At 39.5% G+C, this 25,156-nt stretch overlaps 1 protein-coding gene across 1 annotated transcript in view; it reads left to right on the plus strand.

The window, feature by feature from the left end:
- pacs1 (phosphofurin acidic cluster sorting protein 1) overlaps nucleotides 1-23,884 on the plus strand; it is a 58,708-nt gene extending 34,824 nt beyond the window's left edge. Inside the window, exons 2-24 of the mRNA XM_023346201.1 lie at nucleotides 4,230-4,317; nucleotides 5,565-5,654; nucleotides 6,368-6,493; nucleotides 11,513-11,657; nucleotides 11,756-11,847; nucleotides 14,105-14,182; nucleotides 16,194-16,253; nucleotides 17,145-17,305; nucleotides 18,185-18,278; nucleotides 18,923-19,006; nucleotides 19,073-19,194; nucleotides 19,366-19,504; nucleotides 19,856-19,957; nucleotides 20,046-20,152; nucleotides 20,720-20,874; nucleotides 20,974-21,084; nucleotides 21,170-21,272; nucleotides 21,375-21,417; nucleotides 21,721-21,763; nucleotides 21,860-22,001; nucleotides 22,214-22,452; nucleotides 23,480-23,599; nucleotides 23,677-23,884. Coding sequence (XP_023201969.1) covers nucleotides 4,230-4,317; nucleotides 5,565-5,654; nucleotides 6,368-6,493; nucleotides 11,513-11,657; nucleotides 11,756-11,847; nucleotides 14,105-14,182; nucleotides 16,194-16,253; nucleotides 17,145-17,305; nucleotides 18,185-18,278; nucleotides 18,923-19,006; nucleotides 19,073-19,194; nucleotides 19,366-19,504; nucleotides 19,856-19,957; nucleotides 20,046-20,152; nucleotides 20,720-20,874; nucleotides 20,974-21,084; nucleotides 21,170-21,272; nucleotides 21,375-21,417; nucleotides 21,721-21,763; nucleotides 21,860-22,001; nucleotides 22,214-22,452; nucleotides 23,480-23,599; nucleotides 23,677-23,795 — 2,563 coding nt within the window. The 3' untranslated portion in view covers nucleotides 23,796-23,884. The remainder of the gene's footprint in view (nucleotides 1-4,229; nucleotides 4,318-5,564; nucleotides 5,655-6,367; nucleotides 6,494-11,512; nucleotides 11,658-11,755; nucleotides 11,848-14,104; nucleotides 14,183-16,193; nucleotides 16,254-17,144; nucleotides 17,306-18,184; nucleotides 18,279-18,922; nucleotides 19,007-19,072; nucleotides 19,195-19,365; nucleotides 19,505-19,855; nucleotides 19,958-20,045; nucleotides 20,153-20,719; nucleotides 20,875-20,973; nucleotides 21,085-21,169; nucleotides 21,273-21,374; nucleotides 21,418-21,720; nucleotides 21,764-21,859; nucleotides 22,002-22,213; nucleotides 22,453-23,479; nucleotides 23,600-23,676) is intronic.
- Nucleotides 23,885-25,156: the final 1,272 nt, after the last annotated feature.

Here is a 25,156-nt window from a genome sequence, read left to right on the forward strand (position 1 = left end):
CCGGGTTCGCATTTTCCAGTCAAAACCCTCCACACGCGAGGATGGTGCTCCTGTTCCTGTTGTCATCAGACAATGATTCATCTGTCTTTGAGTCATCCTCAGCTGTCCTTGGCATTTCTTTTGCTCTGATTGATAATGATGTGCAGTGGCTGCCGCTGAGGCGCCGTGACGGGATCCTGAGGAGACAAGCCAGAAGTGAGAACTGGACCATAAAGGAAGTGTTGGCGGACTGTTTTGACCTTTACCATGCGATTCCCCTCCAGTGGCTTCGGTGACCAGACTCCAATAGTGTGGCAGTGGGGGCTGGGAAGAGATTTAAGTTACAAAGAAAAAAAAAAAGTCCAAGGGAAGTTGGAAATCAATTTTAACTCATAGTTGGAATTTTTCAGAATACATTTATATTTAACTCGATGACATGCCTTTAGGGCTGAAACGATTAATCAAATTTATCGTGATTAATCGGTAATTGGAATAATCATCAGCTAATTTAGTAATCGTTTAAACGTTAACTGGAGTATGTATGCTGAGAACAAAATAATATTCAGAGCATTAAAAACTAAGAAAACATATAAATTTTTATTTAAGATAAGTATATTCTATTTGGCTATTTAAGATAATCAAAACTTTTCAAGTTTTAGCATCACCTAGTTCAGAATGCTGTGCTGTTGCATTTCAGACAACAAGATGTTTATTTTCTTATTATAAAAAATAACTTGATTATTTTAGTTTTATTTATTGTATTTCTAATATTGTATAAAACAGGCTTAAAAGTAAAATCTGTAGAATGTGCCTTTTTTTTTAATCCAACTACCAGCCATTACATCATCCAATCACTCATAGCTGGAGTAATCATGTGCAACATCACTTGGAATTGTTGCAATAAATTAAGATGTTCTTTAGAGATTTTAAATTGTTCTCCATCCCTGACTCAGCAAACATTTCAGATGCTTAACATCAGCAATAACATCCAGTTTTTAAGGAGTTTCAGGAACTTTCAGCGGTGATAACTCACAGCTGTGAAGCCTGATGAAGCTTCCCACAGTCTCGTAAACATGAACTGTCTCATCAGGGCTGTGATTGATGAAAAAAAATCTTACCAAGCAGCTTCCGCTGACGACATTTGCTGCCTCTCAAAATGGAAATGATATAAGGCAAATAATATTAACTGGAAGATTTATTGCACCTAAACAGATGTCTGTCGGGAAGCCATCAATCCTGGGTTTAACCTACACCTTGGAGCCTGATACTTGAGCAGGGTGTCCGCGTATCCTTAAAACATCAAAGAAATTTTAAGTCATATATCTAAAATCAAGGCCTTGAAGACACTTGCATAAAAAATGTAAATTGGCGTTAAATACGTAATTTAAGACATTAAAGATTTTAAATTTGTTGTTGCTGGACAGTTTGCTCCAAACTACAATCTATGTAGTTTATTTTTCTCACTGGACTTTGCTATCAGAAAAATGTTTGAGTCGCATCCAGACATCTTCATTCCGTTCCATTACTCAAAGCCGTTGATGCTACCGCTAACTACCTGCTAACATAGCCCTGCTTTTTGCATCTATCAGGAGTAAGTGCAAATTTATCGTCAGTTAGCTGAATGATGTTTGTCTTTGCTACTGGCACATTCAATGCAAAACAGCTTGGCACTGCTACCATATAAAGTGTGCAGTGTTTTTGTACATTTCTGTTGTGAAACAGGCCTTAAATTTTATCCATACTGGTCTTAAAAAGTCTTAAATTTAAGTTGGTGAAACTTGCAGAAACCCTGTAAAAGATAGCTTTGAGGTTTTTAAAATGTGTGATTTTTATTTTATTTTTCCATCTTCAAAGATGTTTTAGGGTGTTTTGCTTATGGAGAGTTGGAAGAAATGCCCATAAGCCATGATGCAGTGCTACAACCCAACTGAAGCACCTTAAAGATAGTCCGGTGCTGGATACACACTTAACTCTCCCCGTCTCTATCAGTAAGCAAAAATTGACTTGATTGTATTCAAAGCTTCAGCCCCCTTTTGTGTTGTCCATTTTTATCGCGAGCCGGAAAGCCTCGGCTTCAAGGAGAGAGGCTCAGAGTGTGCGCAGCTGAGTCGTCTCAGCGGTTTCATCAGCGGTCGAAGAAAAGTTGCCCCTTTCAGCGCGTGGAACGCGAGCACTTAGAGAGGGATGAAAGCGGGTGAGCGGAGAGGATTTGTTGGAAGGTCTGTGTGAGATGAGAGGCAGCGGAGGATTGAGAGAGATGTGTTTTGAATGAAAAAGAATGAGTTTTCTGTCCACTCGCTCTGCCTTTAATCTTCATAGCGGTTATTAATGTTGACTCCGTGTGTTTGGGTTTCAGAAGTTCTCCACATATGTCATCATGTGACCTTTTCATCTCTGGGTGATGTATCCATGTAGGTCTTTTGGTTGTTTTTGTTACTTCTAAGGCAAAACAAAAGGAGTATTTTTTCCCCTCCTTTTTATTTCTCGTATTGTTCACACTGTCAGCCATCATTGCCACGTCCCCTTCTTTTATTATCTCTCCTGGTTTTGATGTCTCATTCTCTCTTTGTCTGACGGCTTCATATTCAGATCTTTATTCATGTCCCGACGGGCAATTAAGTTTTACGGCAAATCACAATAAAAAACAACAGCGATTAATATTTATCTAAACTGTGTGATGCGAAATTCCAATGCTTTAACCAATGGAGGTTAAAAACACGAAACCTGTCAATCAAAAACATATAAGTGCCAGCAAGACTAAGAAAGTGAACAATAAAGAGACCAATAAATACATAATACTTAAAATTAAAATCTTCCCCCTTTATTTCTTCTTGGTTTCCCCATCTTTTCTCTAATGATTTTTCAGTCTTTCTCTTTATGATTTTACGTGTATTTTTTCTGTCTCGCTCCTCACTGTTGACCCCCTGACTCCTCAGCTCGGGTTTGTCTGATTCACTTTCAGCTCTTACAGTACATCTTAGAAGACGTTCCTCTTTGTGCCTTTGAACAGTTCAAGTGTCTCAGCTTGGCTTTGGCCTTCAGTTCATTTCCTTTCAACCCGAGGGTTTTGTTTCGCGGTGTTCTGACTTAATTGTCATCTTCAGTCGGGGAAATAAAAGAGACTTAACTTGCCAACAAAAATAGCAAAACTATTTTCAGTCTGAGTCGTGGGCTGGAGAGAATCTTTGCAGCATCTTGTCGTCAGATAAACTGCTGAGCCGCTTTCGACGCTTTCAAACGTGCTTCTTCGGAGGGAGGAATTAAAATCTCCGCACCGCAGCAGAACAGTTTGTTAGACTTCACCCTGAAATGAAACAGATATAGACTTTAAGGCTTCAGTTGGTGAGTTTCATGTGTTTAGGATAAAAATGTCTCATAATCTCAGTAACATGGGGGTTGAATTGACCTGTGGTAGCGTGTCTTTGTTCAGATTATAACCAGAAACATTTTTTTTAATATTACTAGTGGAATTTAACCGCCATGTAAGAAGTGGCACATAATTATGAAATAAAAGGCAAGTAACCCAAGTGACAAATTTTCTCATGTATGTCTGACAATGTTGAACATACAGGCAAGTTTACAGTGGAAGGATTCAGATCAAAGCATATGCATATGTTAGAATGGTCTAGTCAAAGTCCAATCATCCCATATGATTGCAAAAAGAACATTGTACTTTTTTTTTTTACACTTTGCAATTATGCTTTTTTTTATTCTTTTTTAAGTAAATATAATAAACATCAATTGATGTATTTTTTTCAGTGGTTATATAGCTTTGTAATATATTTTGTAGACCTTGTTAAAGGTGCATCTTTGCCAAGTTTGTAACTAAATTGTAAATGTAAAAAAAAAAAAAATCTGACCCAATTTTAAGATTGGAGCAACCTTATTTCAATTCTAGATGATCTGATAAATAAGAATCCATCTTTTTGTACGTCAGTTTTGTTTTTGTTTTGTTGGTTTTTTTTTTTACTTCAGAAAATGCTGCAATTTCTTTTCCAGTCAGAAGATGCCCGCTGGTATAAATGAAGCAATAAGCCAGACAGAAATCTAAGGGGAGGCTGATAAAAGTGGCATCAAAGTGGTTAATCTCTCTCGCAAAGAACCTCTTCAAAGGGCTGGGCTCTGTGGGGAACAAATGGATCGCTTTTGGCTTGTTGATCATTTTCGCTTTTGCTGTGAACTCAGTCTAAGCCGCCATGAGTACGCTGAATATTGGATTTGATCTCATGTTGTTGTTGTTGTTCCTGCAGGCTCTTCAACCTGACCCTGAAGAAGCTGATCATGCTGAAGGAGCTGGACAAAGATCTCACTTCGGTGGTCATCGCTGTCAAGCTGCAGGTACGACGGCAGCAACAGCTTCAGGGTCGAAACCAAGAAAGTGTTGCGGTTTACTTCCAAACTTCTCACCAGGCGAAAACTCTGAGGGAAAAAAAATGCCCATGTCTTTTGTAAATCTTACAAACAAGGTTCTCCTTAGTTAACTTACTGTAGCTTGCATTTAGCAATTATGTCTGCCGCTTTAATCAGGAGAATCCAATTATAGGACTAAAAGGCTTGAGCTCTTCTATTGAGAGAGCCAAAAAAAAGTAGCCCAGCAGATGTTTCCAAGTTGCTGAGCAAACAAAAAAAAAAGTATTCTGTTTTCGTATTTTTTTCCTTCTGGAAAGTTTCTTATTGTTTTTTTTCCAGGCAGGTTATTGGGTCTGGATGCATTTCCTCCCCGACACTCTGCCAAGGACGCTTACTTTAAATTACCCAGAGACATAGCAGAGCTGAAAGGCTTTGTTTCTTAGTGTGTGTAGCCCTTACTTCTAGCTGGCCGCTGATTCAGACAGGGGGGAAGGTAAAGTTAATGTACATGAAATCAGAAATGTCAAAATAAAACGGCTTTACAAACTTGTTTATCACATTTTGTCATGTTAAATCCATAAATTTCACTATTGTTTCCTTTCCGGATTGGTTGTCAGTTTTCACACAAATTTGAAAAGTGTGGCAAGCGCTGATAACACGCTCAGGGTGAAGGACAGCTTCAGACTTGGGTTGTTGCTCACATTTTGCATGTTGGTCAAAGCACCGCACTGGAATTTATGTAACCATATTGAAGTAAAAGTGGCCAAATAATAATTAAATTTGATTCAAAAACTTTATTTATCTCCAGAGGAGCAATTAAAGGTGGTCCGGAGAGCATACATAAAAATAAAATGCAAAGCATGCCACACTTTTCAGATATGCATTATCAAAGATGTTTGGAAGACAGATCATTTTACTTCCACTCATTATTTTTTGTTGCTTTATAACACTAAATCCCAATTTTAAAAAAACACTGAAGATTGTATCTCTAAATTGACAATGTGCTAAAAAACATTCCCTCTCTGTCTGTCTTAGTTTTTCAAAGCATTGTACTTTTCTCTTGATATATTCTTGTTGATGTCTACCTCATTTTCCATCTTTATAAGCCAGTATATTCTGTTTTCCAGCGTTGTTTCTTTCCACTAAGTTTTATTGTGCAGTTTAGGACCTTCTCTGTGCAACAGTAAATCATTTCCTTCAGATTCACTCATCTCCTCTTTCCGTCTCCTCATCAGGGCTCCAAACGGATCTTGCGCTCCAACGAGATCCTGCTCTCCTCTGCAGGACTGACGGAGACCGACTTACAGCTCACCTTCTCCCTGCAGGTACAGACTCAAACACTCACACCGATCAGGGAACCGCCGCTCCCCCACTAGGTTATTCATCGAAAACAAAAAAAGCACCTGCTAGTAGTGTGACCAGTCTGCTGCAGTTTTCCAAACTTAAAAAAATAAAAATAAAAAAAATCCGGTGTTATTTATATGGAGATCATGCACATTTACCTCTCTCTGACATATACTCTGTGCACTCACGCAGAGAACGGTTAATCTACTTCCCCGCAGCGTTTCTTCTGCTCCAAATCATCCCATCCTTATTCTCCCGGTGCTGAACGCTGCGAAAAGGTCAGAGAGTGTCTCCCTGTGGATTGTGGCGTGCGCACTGAGCCAGACATTATACATTATACATTAAACCGGCTATAGCGTCTGCGGCGCTGCAGCAGCAGAGAAGCCTATTAAAACTGAGCAGCAGAGTCTTGTCATGGCTTTCAACGTTGTTCCAGGAGCCAGTTTGTTCCAATTATAGTTCAGCCGGTGAGATCCTTAATGCCAGTTTATGTCATAGTTTGGATGTGACTAAGTGGTTTGGTGCTGGGGGAGAACATGGAGAAATTCAGGAGGTAATAAAGTCTCCTGCAACAACCCATTAAGATCCATCTAATTATTCAGGCATCAGTGTAATTGTTTTATCGCCATGTACCCATATAGCAGTTCATCTGCTCACCTGTAAGTTGTGTGTGTGTGTGTGATTGTATCTGCAGTACCCACATTTCTTGAAGAGGGATGCCAACAAGCTTCAGATCATGCTGCAGCGGCGGAAGAGATACAAGAACCGGACCATCCTGGGCTACAAGACCCTGGCTTTGGGGCTCATCAACATGGCCGAGGTATTACAATCAAAATCAGACAGTAGAGTTCTGATTCTCCTCTTTCGCTCTTTCACTCCTTTTATTTACTTTTTTTTGTTTTATTGTATCTTTAGGGTATAAGATGTACCCTAAAACATTCAGCGCTCATTTTAGAAAGTGTCACTTTCAAGCATTCAGGAAGAGGCGCCTCAGGAATGCTGATCATTTTTTTTGGTCCACTGACTTGTTACATTTTTTTTAGATTTTCTTGTAGTTTCAATATTTACATTTTCTGCCATGTACTGTATTTTTTTATGTCACATTTTTCCTGAGAAGTGTTTTTGAAATATTTGCTCCACCAACAATCTGAAAGATGATACTTGACTGGCGTGGAGCTTCTGGCAGATGTCAATATTATGTTATGATGCTTTCCTTTAATAAAAGAGTTCATACACAATTTGGAAAAAAATCTATCTTTATGATTTTAGTTCTTTCCATTTATTAAAGCTGTATCAGTTTTATCAGTCTGCCCATCTAACCATCCCCATGTCAAGCTTGATATCTGTAGAATTATCAGAAATTAATTCTCTATACATTTAGTTTTTTTATGTGGTTATAAAATTAACTAAAAATAATTGAAAACTGGAGATTTGAGTCTGAAAAAATGATTTTTGCAGTGTCATGCCGATGGATAAATATTTCTTTGAACTTTGCTGTTGAAAATTGAACTTAAAAATAATACATTTGTTTATTTCACATTTGCATCATAGCATTGGTCAATTTGGACACTTAATCAGGGTGTATGTACCTAAAACTAAGGCCTCAAAATGTATTACATTCCTAAGAAAATATGTAAGTTGGCCTTGAATACGTTAATCACGGGTCTTATATTTTGTCGTCGCAGGACATATATTCTATTTAGTTTATTTTTCTTGTAGGACTTTTCTGTCAAGCAAAACGTTTGAGTCACATGAAGACATCATTACATTCTGTCACAGGAAGCTGTTGAGGCTAACGCTAACTAGCTGCTAGTAAGTGTTGGCTAGCAGGTTAGCATTTTTGCATCATCGCCAATTAGCTGAACGACATTCGTCTTGGCTGTGTTCCATCACAGCTGCTAGCAAACTTCGCTTGCCAACCAGTACAATGTTACATTTGTTCTTACATTACATTCATTCTCATTCTGTGCAAAAATGTTCGACACAACTACAGTACAAATTATGCAATTTTCTTTTGTACATTTCAGTCGTGATACACATCTTAATTCTCATTCCTAGCGGTCTTATGAAGTCTTACATTTGAGTCAGTGAAACCTTCAGAAACCCTGTTAAGCCACGGCAAAAGCTGCTGCTATACTGTCATCTACACCCACTTCTTTCTTCTCTCCACTTCCTACCTTTGGAGAATTTCAATTACCTCCGGCCTCTTGAAACCTATTTAATGCTAACCTTCGTCGTAACTCAATTCAAGCTAGTGCACTAAAAATTAGACGGCAGTTTTCAATCTTTGGCCTGGCTGTCTCTTTATGGCCTCAACAAATGTCACCATACATCAAACTTCCAATTAGGTTTAAGTCTCCTCTGCCAATAGCTCCCTGTGTAGTCTCCCTCCTGCAATGTGAAGCTGTTTCAAAAGGGATTGGATCTACTGTGTGTGTGTGAGGGCGTGTGTGTGTGCGTGTTGGGGTGTACATGTGTGTTTGCATTTGGAGGTTCATTATTTCCTATAAATGTCTTGATGTTGCTTTCAGAGGCGGGGTGTAAAAGTAAAAGTCAAAATTATTCACTGCAGGAAATTTCCTGAACAAATAGTAATATCTCAGATCGCAGCTCAGAAAGCCCAGAAAAGAGGAAAAATGCAGACTTCATCAGGTAATGGATATGCTCCTGAGGATGTTTACGTGCTCTAAAATTAGCCAAGACTCTTTCAAGTGCATGAAACTACAAGAGCGGCATAAGCTCAGATCGTACATGCCACTGTCAGCTCGGATGGGAGGCCTTCCCCCTCCTAAATGGAGGGTTACTCTACTGTCTGCTTTCTGCCTCCGGCCGTCTCTGCATATAAAATAAAGGCAAATTTTCTGCATGAAGCTCTTTCAACTGACAAGTTGGCCGCAAAGTGTTCCACAAAGGGCAAGAGCCACAAATGTGAACTCGCTTTGCAAGAAAGGCTTGAACTCATTATGTTTACAGCCTGTGGAACATTCCCACATTGCGTTACGCTACAAAAATGAACTCCAATGAGATTTTACGCAACATAAAGCAGAATTGTGAAGTGGAACGAAAAGGATGTACAGTATTGTTTTCAACCTCTTTGTACAAATACAATCTGAAAAGTGTGGCATGCTCTTGTATTAAGCCTATGCCCCAGTCTCAAGTCATTGGTAACTTCCTATCAAGTTTATTTCCAGTATTGCCTTGTGGTGGATTGCTCCATCCATCTTTCTATCAACTAAGACTAACCTCTTCCTGCTGAAGGTAAACCCACATCATAATCCTGCCACCACCATGTTTCATTGTACAGATGATATGGTTCTTGTAATGTCCACATGGTTTTATATGTTGTCCAAAAAGTTCAATGTTGGTGTCTTTTGACCAGAGCACCTTCTTCCAAATCTTCGTGGTGTCCCTTTAATGGCAAACTTTTAAATTGGATTCCCCCAGACTTCCACATGATTACTCCCACTTCTCAGTTCTAAATAATAAAATCCTCATGAAATGAATAGAGTTGACGATTGTAATTTGCAAGTCACCGTTAGATGGATACGGCTCATAGATTTGGGTTTTGATAGCTGCAATGAAATACCATGTTAATTAAATAGAACCGCCATTTAAGAATTATTTTTGTTTAAATTGCAGGAAAATATTTAATATTTTTCAGAATCCTTTTATGTGTGTGCCATTTACATTATAGGAAGACACATAGAAAAACATCAAAGACATTTTTTTAAATATATATATATATATATATATATATATATATATATATATATATATACACATCTAAGAAGTTAGGAAGGAAAATTTTCAAATAATTTTAATATTTTGATCACTCAATCACTGACCTGATTCAGAAAGGTAGTTACCCTAAACATCTGTAATTGCTTGCTCCATTTAAGTTCAAATCATATCAAAAGTGATTATTTTATGCCTAGTTTTAAGAGGTTTTCAGCCGCGCGAAGCTCAGGTTGTTCTTTATTGCCGTGCTCCATGCAGCCTCGGCTATCTGGCGGTTCTCGGCTACTGTGCCAGTAGTAAAAAGAATGAGGGAGGTTTACTTTAAATGCCGCAATTATCGGCTGGATAAAAAGTGTATTTTAGGGGAGAATTTGTTACGTGCTGCGGTTCAGCGTAATGGACTAAAGCAGCCGAGGCAGAGGTGGAAATTTAATGGATTTTTAAGAGGCTCTGCCGTCGTTTTCAAAGAACGAACCTGCAGCAGATCCATCACTGACTCCGGCCTCTGGACGGTGAATTAAAAACAACAACAACAAAAGCAGACGGATGTTTGGGAGTATTTTTCATTAACTATGCACATTGTGCATCTGTGCGGTTTGTCAGATTTGCATAATTTGTTCCTCGGCATGGAAAACCGGTTAAAATTAGCAACAGCAGCAAGGTTCTCCGAGCTCCTGGCAGCATTCGATACATGTGAAGGGCACCCAGCGAGCCAAGCGGATGGATGTATAGCTGTGATGTCTCTCTTTAATCTGTGGCCACGGCTGTCTCCATAATAAGCTGCTCAGACTTCATTAACTCTGTCAGTGTGACCAGACTGCTGAGAGAGACGGGGTGTCATTCAGTACACACACACTCCCAAACGGAAAGGAAGAAATGCCGCTGTTGGCCGCAGACATGTGGAAAATCTATGAATCGCTTGTTTGTGTTTTCTCCACTTTTGTTTTGGTTTGCATTAATCCTTGACTGCTTTGCAATGCAGCAATCTGAATCAGTGGAACAGAGGCAGAGCTAGAGGATGGAGGACAGTGGGCATTTATTGTCCGTAAAGACCAGATTTCCAGAATGCATGACTAAAGATTTCAGTTTCAACTGGTGAACCCACCTGAGCCGTGGATCTCTGCAGCTCCTCTAAAGTTGAATGCACCTTTTAGCTGCTTCTCTAATTAATGGCATCTCTGGCTTCCGCTTCAATTATTCACTCCTTTGCATTTGTTTATCGCATTTGGGGATCCAACTAAAGATTACTGTAGCAGTTGAATATTCTATTGATTATTTTGGCCATTAATCATATAAAAAATGCAACTGCAGATTTTTAATTTAACCATTTAAGCTCATTTTATACAGGATTAGCAATGCATAAAAATACAAATAAACAAATAATTCAACTCTTTTTTTAAAATAAAAAACAAACATTTTTTTCCTTAGTGTTGGCATGATCATCTGCAGCAAAAGATGCATCTGCAGGTAAAAACTACTTCAAACATCAGCACAAAAAGTTCAGTTCGTCCCGCCAGACTGTTTTAGGATTAACCAATTTATGGTTGGATAGCCAAAGGTATTTTGTTTGTGGGGGTTTATGTGTGTTTGTTTTTGTTTTTATTTATTTATTTTTACATAATTTGAACTGGGAAAAGCTTAAACTATGTTACTTGAGGAGTCCTGGTTGGAACATATTTACAAAGATTTTTATTTTTTTATATTGCATGAAAAATTTAGATATTTTTGCAAACTGCTCTGAGTATTGTTATCTCAGCAAATAGCTTTTTTTTTAGTCAGTCTACTAACAATTAATCAATTACTAAATTAGTTGAGGATTATTTCAATAAACGATTAATCACAATTCAAATGATTAATTGTTTTCATTACTAGCCACATAGAATTCCAATAAAACATATTTAAGTTTGCAGTTGCAAAGCAGCAAAATTGGTGAACCGTTCAAGGCGTGTGAATACGTTTGCAAGACACTGTGACCTCCATTTTGTTGGTAAAAGAACAAAGTTGTGTTTTGACCAAAAAAAGCTGAAGCTTAATGTGATAAATGGTGGAACTCACTAACTACGATGTTGTTCATTCTCTTCCCTCTTCCGTCACCCTGCAGGTGATGCAGCACCCCAGCGAGGGGGCCCAGGTTTTGGGGCTCCACAGCCAGCTGAAGGATGCTTCTGTCCCCGTCGCCGAGATCAGAGTCTACTCCCTGTCCAGCCAGCCCATCGACCATGAGGGACCCAAAGCGAAGATGTCTGGTACGGATGCTTCGTCGTTCCTTTTTTTAAATTGAAACAGCTCTGCCGTTTTGCTCTCATCTTCCAGCTGCTGTTACAATCCGTTCTGCTTGCTCTAGATCGCTCCCCAGACATTGACAATTATTCTGAAGAAGAGGAAGAGAGCTACTCATCCGAACAGGAGGGCAGCGACGACCCTATTCATGGGCAGGTGTGTTTCAGTAAAAAAAACAATAAATATATATTTACTCTGACAAACCCTAACCGTAGCTCACCAAGAAGTTCAGCAATATATTACCAGAACTATGTACGTTCATTTCTTGTTCAAAAACAACTCTGAAGTCTGAGCACTCAAAGCAAATGCAATGCAAAAAAAAAAAAGACATGTACCCCAATTGGATTTCAGAGCGAAACAAAACGGCTAAACAAAGAGGCAGAGAACTATGTGGAGGGAATCTGTGGCTATCGGGGCCAGAGGGATATCAGGCAGGAGCGGTGCAGCTTTGTGTTGGCAAATTAAAAAGACTATAGGTAGAGGGATGGAGAGAAGCGAGAGGATGAATGGAGGGTGGGGTAGTTATGCAGCGGCATACTTTCCTTTCCATCGTCTCCTCATCCTTTGGGGGTGTCAGAGTGGGGGCGCACATTAAATGTTCAGGAGAGGCTGAGGAAAAGGGTTAAACTACAGAAGATATCAGGTGTTTTTATACCTCCTTCCCAGGGGGGAAAACGACTGGTTTCTATTCAGAAATTAAGCTAACATTTAGAAAAATAAAGCAAGATTTGATAGACATGGTGAGCAATCGATGCTGAGTCATCCGCAGGTGGATGGATGTGGTCTGGTACCATAACCACAATGCGGTGCGTTCACTTTTGTATGAAATCCCTGCTGTGTGATTTGCTGCCTTTAAGTGGTAACTCCTTCTTTTGGTCCCTGGGTTTATATGGGAATAAACCTCAACGTGTCCAGATCAGAAATAACCAGGACAATACATTCATTAATCATTAAGGTTAAGTTCATGTAGGGATTTGCATTTATCATATTGTTTATCATATATCATGAAGCGTTTCTTATAAGGACTTTATATTTATTGAGTTCCAAAGAAAAACTCCTTCTATTGTTGATTTTTGGTATTTTGTCCACTTTGTTCAATGAGATCATCAATAAATATCAATTAATTTCTAAAATATGATTAAATGCTATTACTGTGTACAGCTTAGTGATATATATTACTTTTCTGTATGTGACTAATGTCTTAAAGAAGCATATTACAAATGGAATGTTTTTTAGTAGCAATATTTATGTTTGTGGCGTTTTGATTGCTGTTCCATTCAGCCACAGTCAAACTGTTACCTGAAAACGAAGTAATAAGTAGTTTATGCCGTCATTTTTTCATTATCACAATAGTTTCCGTTCCCATAAAGGATTATTTTCACAGACCTAATGTAGTTGTTTCTTTAGACTTATCTTAAGGTATTATTTTAACACGTTTATTGATTTTTTTTTTAAAAACAGACACAATTGTTGGTACCCCAAACAAATCCTATCAAATAAACGTGACAGAATGTTTGTCTTTCATTCATACGTGACTTTTTAGTTGATAAAATTTCCTATTAACTTCTAATTAGTAATCCATGGCTGTAAAAATTACTGGCCCGTGGCTTTTAGCCTCAGGCTGCTTTGCTGGATGAGACGCCACATCCTGCTGGCTCGGTGAGCAGAATGGTAAGGGAGGTAAAACATTCCCAAAGTTCACTGTGGGGGAATTACAGCAAAAAGAGTCATCTTAAGGTGAGCAAGTCTACAAACTACCATTTGTTGCTTCCAATCGCTAACCAGTTGTTAGCGAATGATGCCCAGAAACTAAGTTTGCTGACCTCTACTGGGTTTTTAGTCAGAACCGCCTGCTTTGGTCATCTGAAACTAAAACTGTGCTTGGTTGGGCTTGGCAAGAAACGAAGAGTAAATATGGAAAAGCACACCATGTTCATGGGAATCCCTGATGCCAAGATTCTGGGAACCTTGCTAGAGTTCATGGCAACATAAACTTATTAAAATATCAGGACATATTTAATACAGATCCGGATGTTTTGGCAGGATAATGAATCAAAACGTAGCTACGCAGAAACTGTTCGCAAGACAACCTTTCTCGTGAAAACCTGTGGGATGAAATAGAGAGAGGATATCAAAAGAGGAGACCCAAGACTCTGGGCAAGGTAGAGAGACCTTGCCCAGAGGAAAGGTCAAAGATGCCTCACTATGTATTCTCCAACCATAAGAAATGTTAAAGAAGAGTTAGTGCTTCCATTTTGGCACAAGGTATTGACTGCAGGCGAACCATTTCTTACATTGCCAGTAAGACGATTTAAAATTACTTTCAGAAGGGAAAGACGGCACATTTTAAGACTGGAAGAACTGACGATGTGATCCTTTAGCAGTAACCTCTGCTTGTCTGATTCGCCCTCAGTATCTGTATGATGAAGACGACGAGGTGAGGAAGAAGAAGCCGCGGCGTAAGCTCCCTCCCAACGCCGGCAGCACCAGGGTAAGACGAACCTCGCTCTCGTTTCCGCCCCCTGTCGCTCGTGTTCTCCGTCTCCTGGCTTGTTTTGTCTCTAAAGCAATTTGCGGCTAACCCGATTCGCACAGTAGCCTTTTCAAACAAATCTGATTTGACTTGACTGACTCCACGAACCTATTCCTCCCCCTGCCGCCCTGACTCGTATCGGCTCACTCATCTCGCCTCTCTCGCCTTTATGGTTTATTCATAGGTCCGCTCGTTCTCCACGCTCGGCATTCCAGCCAATTTTCATACAAAACAATAAAAACAGATTTACACAAATCACAGGAAGAACCTATAACAATAATCAAATCCTGCGTTGAGCGGGTACAGTCTTGCCCACTTGTAGCACACAGATTTTAGCACAAACAACGCTTGTTTGCAGTTTAAGAAGTAGTAAGCTTTTTTGTGTGTGTGCGTTGTAGCAGGAGTATCAAGAGTGTTTTATAATGAAAAGCTCACACAACTCAAACGATAACAAAACATGAACATGTTGAATTTACTGTCTGCACGCCACATCTATCCTCTGAAGCACTCATAAAAAAACCTCACATTTTCTAAGACAAAGTTGATTGTCTTTTTATCACAGGAAGTTGGCACAAAACCTTTCAAATATTCCAGTTCTCTGAAACCTAGTTTGACTCAATCTTCTAATGCTAATGTAGTCTTGCTGTTCTGATTGAACATTTTTACCCAAAGGTCATCGCTACATTTCTACCTGTTTGAATGATGTCCCTTTTTTACCCTTTAGTCCTGCTTTGCAACAAAAGGTTAAGACATTAAAAGTGAAGGCTGCTTAAGGTTAAGTTCAGGCAAAGTTGAAGCCTGGGATGTCATAGTTTTTCATGACTATAAATACCAACATGAATGTTTGTTGACTGGAGTTTTGTTATAAAATGGGAATAAAAATAACAGCCAGATTCCCTCTTGTTGTTCCACACAGTCTACCAGGCTTTATGTAACAATATGAAACTGTATTTTGTGCATATTCATCCTCAATTTAAATCATTTTCACAGTTTTGTGAAAATGAATTTTAAAATATGCTAAAATGAACATTTTATTAAATTAGACAACTTCTGTCTGCAGACTAGTGTGTTTTTACAAGCGAAGTTGATTTTTTTTAAGCTTGCCGAAACAGCTCAGTGTGTGTTTTATGCATTATAGAGTGCAATATAGTTAAGCTTTAGGCTTGTAAAATGGTCTAAAGTCTAAAATACTTCCAACACTCAGTGCTCTGAAATCTGTTTTAATGGGCATCTAAGATGCTGTGTTCGATGAGCAATAATCTATTGTGGTATTTTTTTTTTCTTATTTTGGTTTTGAATTTTCCCTTATTTGATACATTTCTTGTCATTTTGTTATCTAACGATCATAAACTATAATGACTAAATTTTGTTCCTATCCCATCAGCCTATCAGGAACTATACATTAAAACCTTTTCCTCATGTTAATTATTGTGCATTGCCTCTTTAGATAAAAATACTTGAAAGAGATGTTTTGAAAAATAGCTGTTGCAAAAGTCACAAGAAAAAAAAATACAAATATGAAGAGAAAATCTTTATTATTTTTACAATTAAACAGGGTCTGAGTAAAGGCCTGTTTTTTGGGTTAAAACCAAGCCGCTGACTCATTCCTTTTAAATATTACATAAACCATGTCTCCCTTTTTTTCCAAATGGCTTTGAATGTTACATAAATAAAATATGCTTTGCAATAATTCAGCCAAAACATCTGCGGCGAAAGGCGTTAACCAGACAACCCCAATAATTTGCTCGCTCCAAAATGTTTGACTTTAATAAGACCCGACACAGAAATTTCCTCCTCTAAAATATGCTGTTTCCATGAAGCGTTGCTTTGAGTCATCAAGCATGAAAAGTGACCTTAGATGTTGCCGGTTTCTATCTTTTCTCTCTTTCACTCCTTCGTACACACATAAAACGAACATACATGTCCTTAGTGCCTTATTCTGCTCTTTGTTTTTCATGTTCCTTCGCAGCAACCCAACATCAAGCAGAAATTTGTCGCCTTGCTGAAGAGGTTTAAAGTCTCCGATGAAGTATGTTCTTCTTCTCTGCTCTTTTCTCTTTTATGCCCTCTTGCGCTTTTTCCAGCAAGGTTTATAGGTGCAATTTGCTGTAGAGTCGGCGCGTTTTTCAATTTATCTTTGACTTGCAGGGATGTGTGAGAAATCGATGGAAGGACAAAAAAGACAAAAGAGTAACTTATCAGGACAAAGGGGTGTTGGCTTAGCGCGTTACATGTTCTAGATGCATCCAAATGGACAAATGTGTGTTTAGCATCGTACTCAAAGTTGTTTTTGGTGTCTGTACTTTTTTGAATTTATTTCATTTGCAGTTTAAAATGAACATGCCACATGCTGATAAAAACAAAAGTTTTGAATTAAAAGAATTAGTTGGAAGAAAGAAAAAATTATCTTCCATTTCTCTCAAAAATCAGGTCGCTATACCATAACAACTAAACAACATAAGCAACTAAGCATCAATCATAAAGATGTGGATACATCTTTAAATCCAAAACCGGCATTGTCTATGCATTTACACACTTTTTTTTCCCCAACACTTTATGTGCAATTCAGGATTATTGCACCTTGGTTGATTTTTGTTTTGTTTTTCTAATCACCAAGCTGATTGTCTTTCAGTTTGCTGTTGTAGGAGGAAGTGTTAAGTCCAGAGAAACAGTTTACAAATATCAAATAAAAAATGTTAATTTTGCAAATCAGTTTGTTTTTTTTATTGCGAATATTACTTTTGGGAAGCATTCCTGCTAACAGGAAGGCACCATCTCTCATGGAAGTCGGTCCATTCACAGCCTTAACACTTCTCTGTGTTTGTGTGTTATCGATAGATGTGAGTATATGAGGTATACGATGCGATAAAAAGTTAAAAGTCCGTTGCAGAGAGAGTGTCTGTGTCTGTGTCTCGTCCAGGTTGGTTTCGGTTTGGAGCACGTGTCGAGGGAGCAGATCCAGGAGGTGGAGGAGGATCTGGACGAGCTCTACGACAGCCTGGAGATGTACAACCCCAGCGACAGCGGGCCGGAGATGGAGGAGACCGACAGCATCCTCAGCACACCCAAACCCAAGCTGAGGTAACAAGAGAGACGCGATATTTAGGAGGGACTGGGGAAGTCTTTGTGTTGATATTATTACTGCGACAGAATGAAAGCCAGGAAGAGTATAAAATAACCGCTCGCTCTTTTTTTTCTTCCTGTTCAGGTAATATTTGCTCCCAAAGATTTTCTCCAGTACCCACTTTCCCCCCATAGTGTCACTTGCAAGTGTTACGCACCGTCAGGGACTGGGAGGAAATGTACTCAAGAATCCTGGAGCAAATTTAGTGCAAACTCAGTAGGCCTCCAAAACTGCAATTTATGTATGTGGCTCAAATACAGAACTGAATAGATTCAACAGAAGCCACACTGAACACCAGCTACACTCTGGCTTTCACCCTTCAGTAGCAATTCAGAGCTCCCCCTGTTGGTGAAAAACACTACTTGCACTTATAGTGAAAAGCCTGAGATTATCTGATCTGCACCAGTTACCTCTGATCAAATTTCATGAGAAAAATATTTAATATACATTAAATTAAATCGTATAATAGATTTGGTAGATTCGTGAAATAAATCTGCTTTCCTAAAATGTATTGTTTGGTTGTCTAATCCTAAAGATTGGGTTTGTGAAACAAATCCCAATAATTATTCCTTATTGAGCGATGAAAGGAACAGGACCAAATGTTGAAACCTTTTCAATCATTTTTTGACAGCAGGTAATCCGTATTCTGTGAGGGTTTTTCACTGTTGGCATGTTTTATTTGAAGAAATATTTAAGGAATCCTGTCTGCAGTAGGTGTCCTTGCGCTAAGAAGAAAAAAAAACATATTAATATTTCAGTTCCTGTCTGCAGGTTCTTTGCCATAATCTTGAAAAATGAAACAAAATATCTTTTTTTTTCATGTCTCCTTTGTTTAGGCCGTTCTTTGAAGGAATGTCTCAGTCCAGCTCACAGACGGAGATCGGCAGTCTAAACAGTAAAGGCAGTCTGGGTCGAGATACGTTCAGTCCAGTAAGTACCCCAGCATCTTGTGTTTGGTTTTAAACATTTGCTTAAAGGAAGTCAACAACAAAGCTCGATTGATGTTCTTTATATATTCAAATTTAAATATAAGAATCCAGAATCACATGAAGTTCAAAACGTGAAAAAAAAACCCCAAAAACATAACTTTGGCTTGATGTGGGGGAAAATCCACATTTCAAAGCTTTTAGAAAGCCTTTTTAGAATAAATAATGAGAGAAATGTTCTTCCAGTGTTTTCTCAATGACTCAGAAATCCAGTAAGCCTTTTTGACAGCCACCATCTGCCTAATAGAAAGGATTCAGTCTGTCTGTCTAAGTTCAGCATCTCCCTGCTGTCTGTGCTGCAGCTTCTCTTTTTACATTGGTGTAGAAAAGCATCAACTGCAGCGTTCCTGTTTATACAACATGCACTAAAAAGAAACAACTGCTTTCACTTTAATTAATGGAGACTTGGCTTTCCTACCTCCTTCTGATTTCAAGATCCTGCAGACATCCCCTCTGTTCTCTTGCTTTTTTAATGATGTTTTCTTCCTAAAGCAGAATACCTTGGTTGCATGATAAATGTGTGTTTATTTCATTACGGTGTTGACTTTTCATTAAGCCGATCTGACTGCTCCTCTCTCGTTTTCCCAGCAGGGGGATCAGCCTCCCCTGGAGAAGATGAAACCCTCCCGCAGTCGCAATCTGGACGAGATCCCATCAGAGACGGACACACTGGTACGAGCGCTTCCCCGCCTTTTTTTAGTTCTGTTTAGAACTTTATTAATTAAAAATCGTTTGCAGGAGCTGACAGACCAGGAGCTTTTTGCCGAAGTTGGCCCTTGCATTACAGTGTCTGTGGCAGAGAAACCCCGTACCCCCCTGAAAAGCAGCAAAAATGAAATGCAGCCTATAGCATCTCCAAGGTAACCTGTAAAACGACCCACTAAACTACATTGACGTTTGTAGTTGCAGCCTGGCTAAATGTTAAAAGTGTACAAATATCTAGATCTTGTTGTCTGTGATTTAATCTGCCCAGGTTCTGATTCCGCTTTGGTTTATTATTATTATCTTTTTTCTTTCTTTCTTGTGTTCAGACTGGATGGAGGCCACACACCCAGGCAGAAGCGCAGCAGCAACACGCCCATGAAGGAGAGGCAGCTGTCCAAGCCTCTGAGCGAACGCACCAACAGCTCCGACTCGGAGCGATCCCCGGAGCTGGGACACAGCACGGCGGTAAAAGATTAGCTCTCCTCTCCCATCAGAATTTTAATGACTTTTTTTTTGTTCTCTCTCCAGGTTCTTATCGTAGGCAGCATTATTCCCTCAGGCTTTATGTGTCCCCATGTGGGGTTTACACATAAAACAACTGCTTTTGTTCTTTGTCCTCTTTTTACCAGTGCACCGTTCCTAAAAGTAAAGAAAAGTCAGGCAGTCTGTTGATGCAGGATCCCTTGGAGCTCAGAGATAAATTATGCATGTGCAGATGAATCATCTGAAGAGTAAATGTGGTTCTGTGGGGGGAATTTTAAACCCGTGATATTTCTCTTTGTGTGTGTGCGGGGGCGTGTGTGTGTGTGTGTGTAGGCTCTGAGGAAAGTCGTGTACGATCAGCTGAACCAGATTTTATCAGACTCTGCCCTTCCTGAGAGCCTCATCTTAGTCAACGCCACAGATTGGCAAGGGCAGGTAACCTTCAGAGTTCCCCTAAAAAAAACAACATGGTGCTCATTGTTTCCACTGCAAGCTTTACCTTTTCTGTGTTTCTCTGGTGCAGTTTGTTGCAGAGCAGCTTCAAGGACAGAGACACCCGGTGGTCTGCACGTGTTCAGCCGCTGAGATCCAGGCGGTGCTTTCTGCTGTGCTCACACGCATACAGAAGTTGTGAGTTTAAAATAAAATCTGTTAGTCCATGGCAGAAACTAGCGATTAATTAATCTATTAATTATTCTGATGATTAGTCGATTATTCTGATAAAAAATGGCGCATTCTGCTAGTTTTTCATTTAACCACCGAAGCTTTTTTGCGTTCAATATTGGAACTACGTTAAAGAGATGCAAATAAACAATTTAATTCATTTATTTAAATATGAAAATAAACATTTCATTGCATTTCTTTAGTAAAGCTGAAGCGAGTGAAGCTAAAACTATTGAGGAGTTCTGGATAAAACATATTTATAGGCAAAGTAGTTTTTATCTTAAATCCAAAAGGTTTATAGCTGAAGTACTGTTCTGAATATTTAGCTTTTTCACCAAATGGCCCCTTTTGCGTCTGTATACTCCAGTTAGCAATTCATCAATTACGAAATGAGTTGACTTGTTAATAGATTAATCATGATTAGTCATTATTAATCCGATTAATCGTTTCAGAAATCATACTTTAAAGCTGATCAGACTGAATAGCTGTTGAAGTTTACACGGCGTTCTGTCTCTGTCTCCCGTTTCCCTGCAGCTGTAACTGTAACTCCTCCATGCCCAGAGCGGTGAAGGTGGTGGCCGTGGGCAGCCAGAGTTACCTGGGAGCCATCCTGCAGTTCTTCGTCACTCAGCTGGCGAACAAAACCTCCGACTGGCTCAACCACATGCGCTTCCTGGTGGTTCCTCTGGGTGAGGAAGGCTCAACCAACAGTATGAGCCTTAAAACGTTCAGGAAAAAAGGTTTAAAAGTGACTCTGTGTGCTCAGTTTGTCTCTTTCTCTTTTTCAGGATCGCATCCAGTCGCTAAACACCTCGGATCCCTTGACAACCGCTACAGCTCCTCCTTCCTGGACGGAGCGTGGAGAGACGTGTTCAGCCGTTCTGAGCCGCCTCAGACGGGTAATAGCCGCTACTTAGATCTTCAAATCGAGCCTCTCCTTCCAGCAGATCTCACGCCTGAATATTCTTCTTCTTTGACCTTCAGATCAGTTGGACATTTCTGGAAGAATCAGTCAGTACATCAGCGGCGCCTCAGTCACTCACCAGCTGCCCATCGCAGAAGCAATGCTGACCTGCAAGCACAAAACGTGAGTGAAGGTCCTAAAATAAAAACATTTAAAATAAAAAAACTTGGAAGCATCACAGGTTATCATAAATAACTTGACTTCTGTTTTTCATCTCTACTTCAGGCGGGAAGAAGAATCTTACCAGAAGTTCATCCCCTTCATCGGGGTGAGATTTTAATCTTCTGCTAAAACTGTAATTGACACGATTAATTGATTATTGAAATAATTGTCAACTAATTTTGTAACCAATTTATCATTAACTGGAGTGTCCAAACTCAAAAAACTAAAAAAAAACCAACATATTCACATTTAGTTATTTTTTTCCATCTTTTAATGGATTTCTAAAGTATTAATGAAAAATCAACAGAATGTGTAATTTATTTTTTACCAGCTTTATCAATTAATCATCAGAATAATCAACTAAAATAATCGTTAGTTGCGGCCCTAATCCTAATCTGTTGTTTTCTAGGTCGTAAAGGTCGGCCTCATCGAATCTGCGAGCTCTCCGACAGGTGAGGGTTTGTTAAAGAGTTTGAAAGAGTGCAGAGACGATCCACTTCGACCCTAATCAGCTGACGTCTACGGGGATTAATATTTTTTTCTTCCAGGAGATCCAGAGGAGGGAGTTGGAGTCAGCTTGGCCGTCCCGTCGACGTCTCCGCCGTCTCACGGCTCCCCCTCAGGACTGATCAAAGAGGCAGCCACACCCCCCTCGTCCCCGTCCATGGGCAGCGTCCTCACAGTACAAGGGTAAGACGATTAATCTGATTAAACCTTCATTTCACCCGACGACTGTTTGGATTTAAAATCAGATATTCTAAACCAGAGAACAGGCTTTGAACTGGCTAGAAATTACATTAACAAAAGCTAGTGTGGCGCCTCAAATTGAAGAGCAGATAAATGTGCAGGGTGCTGTGTGAGGTTGGTTTCTGTCTTCGTTTATGACGTCTTTCTGTTCCCAGGAGCCCCAGCATGCCTCACGGTGTGGACGCCATCGGCCTGCAGGTGGACTACTGGCTGGCTTCGCTGGCGGACAAGCGGCGGGAGGGCGAGCGACGCGACACGGGCTGCAAGAACACGCTGAAGAGCGCCTTCCGCTCACTGCAAGTCTGCAGGCTACCAGGAGGGGGCAGCAGCGACCCACAGACCCTGGTTAACACCATGGCCATGACCGTGGTCACCAAGGAAAAGAACAAAAAAGGTCAGCCGAGGTTCTTGTTTTCTATTTTACAATCATTTTTGCACTATCATATCTGAACCTGGATCATTTTTTTAAAAGCTTGTGCAGTCAGGAAAAGGTGAGTCTCAAATTCTAGGTGAACTAAGTGAATATTTTAATATTTCTTACATGAAGGATTCAGAATTAGAAGTTTGATCTTCACAGATGCTGGAGCTGAAGCTGACAGCACTGGCTGAAAGAAAAATGCACAAAGTCTAAATGCAGGGAAGATAAATGGATCAGGAAAAAATACACATCTGTCATAATTAGTAAACATTTCTTTAAGGCTGCAACTAAAGTTATCTTAGTAATTAATTATTTCTTTGATTGATCTCATAGACAGATAAATAATTGTCACATTCTGCATATTTTTTGTTTAACAGCTTAAGATTTTTTTAAACAATATTAGAAAAAACATTAAATGATGAAAATAAGCCAAAAATTCTACTCCTTTTTTAAAAAAGAAAAACATTTAATTGCCTAAAATGTTATAATGCAGCATTTCTTTAATGTACTCTGGATCATTTGTAGCAAGGATTCATCTGGAGCTAAAAAAATACTGACGTCAACATCTCAGCCCATTCTGCTTGATTTAGCATCAGCACGGTGCAGGATTAATCTTTGTTCTCTTTTTCTACTAACCAATTAATAATTGGATAGGAAAAGTGCTTAATAGGATTATTTTTTTTAAGAATTCAAGCATGGTGAAACTACTTGAGGACTTCTGAGAAGAACATATTTGCAGACAAAGAAGGTTTTTCATCTGAAATGGAAAATATAATTTGTACAGTTTTTACTGAATATCTGCTCTGAGTTTGTTGTCCTGTCAGCAAATTGCCTTTTTTGAGACTGTATGCTCCAGTTAATGATTACTAAATTAGCTGACTAGTCATCACGATTAATCCGGTTAATTGTTTCAGCCCTACACTTCTTATTCACCAATTCCGTTACGTAACGTAATTACGGTCATTTAGGTTCACATTTAAACCTTTCGTCTCGTTGCCTTCAGTTCCCACCATCTTCCTGGGAAAGAAGCCCAAGGAGAAGGACATGGACTCCAAGAGCCAGATGATCGAGGGCATCAGCCGCCTCATCTGCTCCGCGAAGCAGCAGCAGACCATCTTGAAAGGTGACCCGACCGCGCCGCGTTTGCCGTCGCTTATCTGCGTCTGCATTTCACTCACTCCCCGCCGCTTTTGCCTCCAGTGTCCATAGATGGCGTCGAGTGGAACGACGTCAAGTTCTTCCAGCTGGCCGCGCAGTGGCCCACTCACGTCAAGTACCTACCGGTCGGACTTTTCGGCTACAGCAAGCCCCCGTCGTAGGACCGAGCTTTAACTCCTCCACCTCGCCGGACTTTCTTCTCCCCTCACCCCATTTTTTTTTTTTTTGCACAAAAGACCTGCAGAGAAGACGGGGAGCAAGCAGCCGGACCATTTTTCTTTCTTCTATTCCACCAAAAAGAAAAGAAAAAAAAAAGTCACATTCGTCTTATTTCTCTATGGAGGAGGAGGGTGCTGGAGTGCAACGCTGTTACAAGTCACTTTAATGCTCTTTTTTTATGTGTGTGTGTGCTGATTAGGTGTGCATGCACACGTGAATGTACATAATGTTTGTGTGTGTGTGTGTATGCGTGAATTTACAAGGATATCACAGCACAAGTTTATTAGCTAGCCGCCATTTATGTTTCCGTTTTAAGGAATGCAGCAGCATGTAAAAAAAAAAAACAACAAAAAACAACCCACTTTAAGCCCTTACTCTCTCATCACACCACCTGATCGACACACAACCTGCGTGCCAGAAACGGTCACTTCCGCTTCAGTTTGCATGGGCAGTCAAACCACGAAGGCTCCATCGCTCAAAAGGCATGAAAAAGTCATTTCTACACAAAAATTTATCAACTAATGTACTTCTTTTTTTTTTTTTTGTCCATTTCAAGGGCTTCCATTTAGCCGTTTTTTTTCCTGCAAAAAAAAAACTATTTAGATGTTCAAATGCCAAAAAAAAAGAAGAAAGAAAAAAAAAACTACATAGATACAAGGGGGACGTGTCTTTTATTTTAGAGTAGTGCTCTTGTGAAAACCAGTAAAACCTTCCCTCCTATTAACACCGTATCGTGACGCGTAGTGGTAAATCTGACGTGCCGTTTTTCTTTATCTTCAATCGCTATGCACTCCTGAACACACACGGACCATTTGAATGACTTCAGCTGGCGGTAAAGCATAATAACCTGAGGAAATATGCAGCAGGTACAACTGCTAAGAACAAAATGCATGCTTCGACAGCATCGACGGGAATATGTGGAAAAAAAAAAAAAAGTGTGCTTTTATTTATTTTTTTACCGTATCCGTTTCTAGATAGAAGCACAAATGTCAGCTTGATTTAGTATGCCACGTTTTTTTTTTTGGCAACAGTAAAAACAAAATGGACCTGAGGAAAATATCAGTCTGTGCGCATCCACCACTTCCCCTGAGACTTCCTAATGACAACGTATTGGGGGAAATCATTGAGTTATTTGAGTGCAGGTCTGTTTTCTCCAGGACGTCGTGAGGTAATTAGTGACTCGACTGTACAGTAAGAGGTAACAAACGTGTACGTGACGAATAAAACACGACATGGTCAAAAACCTAAAGGTTTCAAAAAATAATAACAGTAATCAAAAAGTGTGATAAACAGTTTTCTATAA

This window comes from Xiphophorus maculatus, chromosome 14 (assembly GCF_002775205.1).
Source record: "Xiphophorus maculatus strain JP 163 A chromosome 14, X_maculatus-5.0-male, whole genome shotgun sequence".
NCBI lineage: Eukaryota > Metazoa > Chordata > Actinopteri > Cyprinodontiformes > Poeciliidae > Xiphophorus > Xiphophorus maculatus.